The sequence below is a fragment of the Oxyura jamaicensis genome, chromosome 7, assembly GCF_011077185.1.
Source record: "Oxyura jamaicensis isolate SHBP4307 breed ruddy duck chromosome 7, BPBGC_Ojam_1.0, whole genome shotgun sequence".
Classification (NCBI taxonomy): Eukaryota; Metazoa; Chordata; class Aves; order Anseriformes; family Anatidae; genus Oxyura; species Oxyura jamaicensis.
Genome location: NC_048899.1, coordinates 38281635 through 38283328, shown reverse-complemented (window position 1 = coordinate 38283328; position 1694 = coordinate 38281635). Strand labels below are relative to the sequence as shown.

General features: G+C 54.9%; 1 protein-coding gene across 1 annotated transcript; it reads left to right on the top strand.

The window, feature by feature from the left end:
* Position 1: 1 nt before the first annotated feature.
* Positions 2 to 1421, top strand: RPRM (reprimo, TP53 dependent G2 arrest mediator homolog; the record flags this gene model as incomplete). Its single annotated transcript, XM_035330959.1, has 2 exons — positions 2 to 623; positions 713 to 1421. A coding segment is annotated over one exon (210 nt), but the record flags the coding sequence as incomplete, so codon positions are not given.
* Between the last annotated feature and the right edge of the window lie 273 nt (positions 1422 to 1694).

Sequence of the window (1694 nt, the reverse complement as noted above, 5' to 3'; positions counted from 1 at the left end):
GGCGGCGGCGGCGGCGGCGGACGAGCGGAGCGTGTACATCATGCGGGTGGTGCAGATCGCCGTCATGTGCGTCCTCGCCCTCACCGTCGTCTTCGGCATCTTCTTCCTCGGCTGCAACCTGCTCATCAAGTCCGAGGGCATGATCAACTTTCTGGTCAAGGACCGGCGGCCGTCCAAGGAGGCGGAGGCGGTGGTGGTGGGGCCCTACTGAGCGCCGCCGCCCCGACGCCGCCCGCCCCGACGGCTGCGGGGCCGGGGGAGCCGGGGGCAAACGGGGGCGGCCCGGGGAGCAGCGCGGCGGCCCCGGGGAGCGGTTGTCGGGCAGGTGCCGAAGTAAAAGGGGCCGTGAGGGCAACAGGGCCGGCCGTTCGCCTGCCCTCCGCCTCGCCGCGGCTCGCCGTCGGGGGTCGGGGAGCGGGGAAGCGGCGGGGACAGCCCGCGGGGCTGCGCCACCGGCCGGGGTCCCGCCGCCCGTCCTGGCCTGGGGCTGCCCCACACCGCCCCACATCGCTCCACAGCCACTCCTGGGGCTGCCCCGCGACACCCCCGGTGCGTGGCCCCGTGCCCCCGTCCAGAGAACAGTGCGAGTGCATCCGACTGCCCGCCTGGAGGGTCGCCAACAGGTGACTTCCTACAGTCTTGCGTCGGGGGGGGTTGGAGATATTTATGCTCTCTTAAATATTTTTTTCTCCTTCATCCATTTCCTTTATAGGGATAACAGAACGTCTTTCTATGAGAGGCTTGCATAGCTGTTTATCATATCCCTGAGGGCTTGGACTGGTTGCCAGCGATAAATCAATGTGGCCACATTTGCTGTGGGAGGAGTGGAACCGGCACAAACGCTTGCTGGGGACTGCAGCAGCGGGATGGGTGCGGAAAGGCTCGAGCCCCGTAAACCAGCTCTCCCTCTTGACACCCTGAGTTCTGGAGCAAGACTGTTAATTGTCGCTGTTTGTAATGCTGCTAATAGCTGTGAAGTTTTCTGGAGGAGCTATGGGGACTTCAGACTGCTCGGTTTTCCCTCACTTGCTCTTGAGCTGGTGCAAAGATGGCCAAACCACCAAATTATTATGGGTGTTGTTAGGAGATGCTATTACAAGTTTCCCCTTAGATAGACTAAGGTGAAACTTAGCATTTACAGCACGCACCAGAGCTTAAAAGGGTGTGAAATAAAGCTGGAGCCTGAGACGACCTCTTGACTGTGAATAAACTTTTGGTAGAAAATGAGACAAAACAGAATTTCGCAATGTAGTATGATTCCCTAAGATGAGCAGAAATCTCAGCCGTGTACTCATTTAAGGGAAAGAAAAAGAACAGATCTGCCTGTTCTCTCGGGAACAAATACGCTATGGAATTTGTCATTAAATCAAAATAAACGTTACTAAGCTATCTATCAACTGAAACATCAGTGAGAAATTTAACCAAAACTCTCCTCCTTTCTTTACTGCTTAATGCTGCAGGAACAGAAGATAATGCAGTGTTTAAAGACAACACAATAAGAGTGAAAACTCCTAACAGAGACGTTTCACTCCAAAACATCTCAAACTTTATAACTCGTGTCACTTCACAGTAATGCAGCACATGGCTGCTGCTGCAGTCTGACTTGCAAGGAAGGCATGGCATATCTGAACATTGTCTGAGGGCTAGATTCGGTATGTACTCTATTAATTATGGCAAACACTTAAAGTGCAATG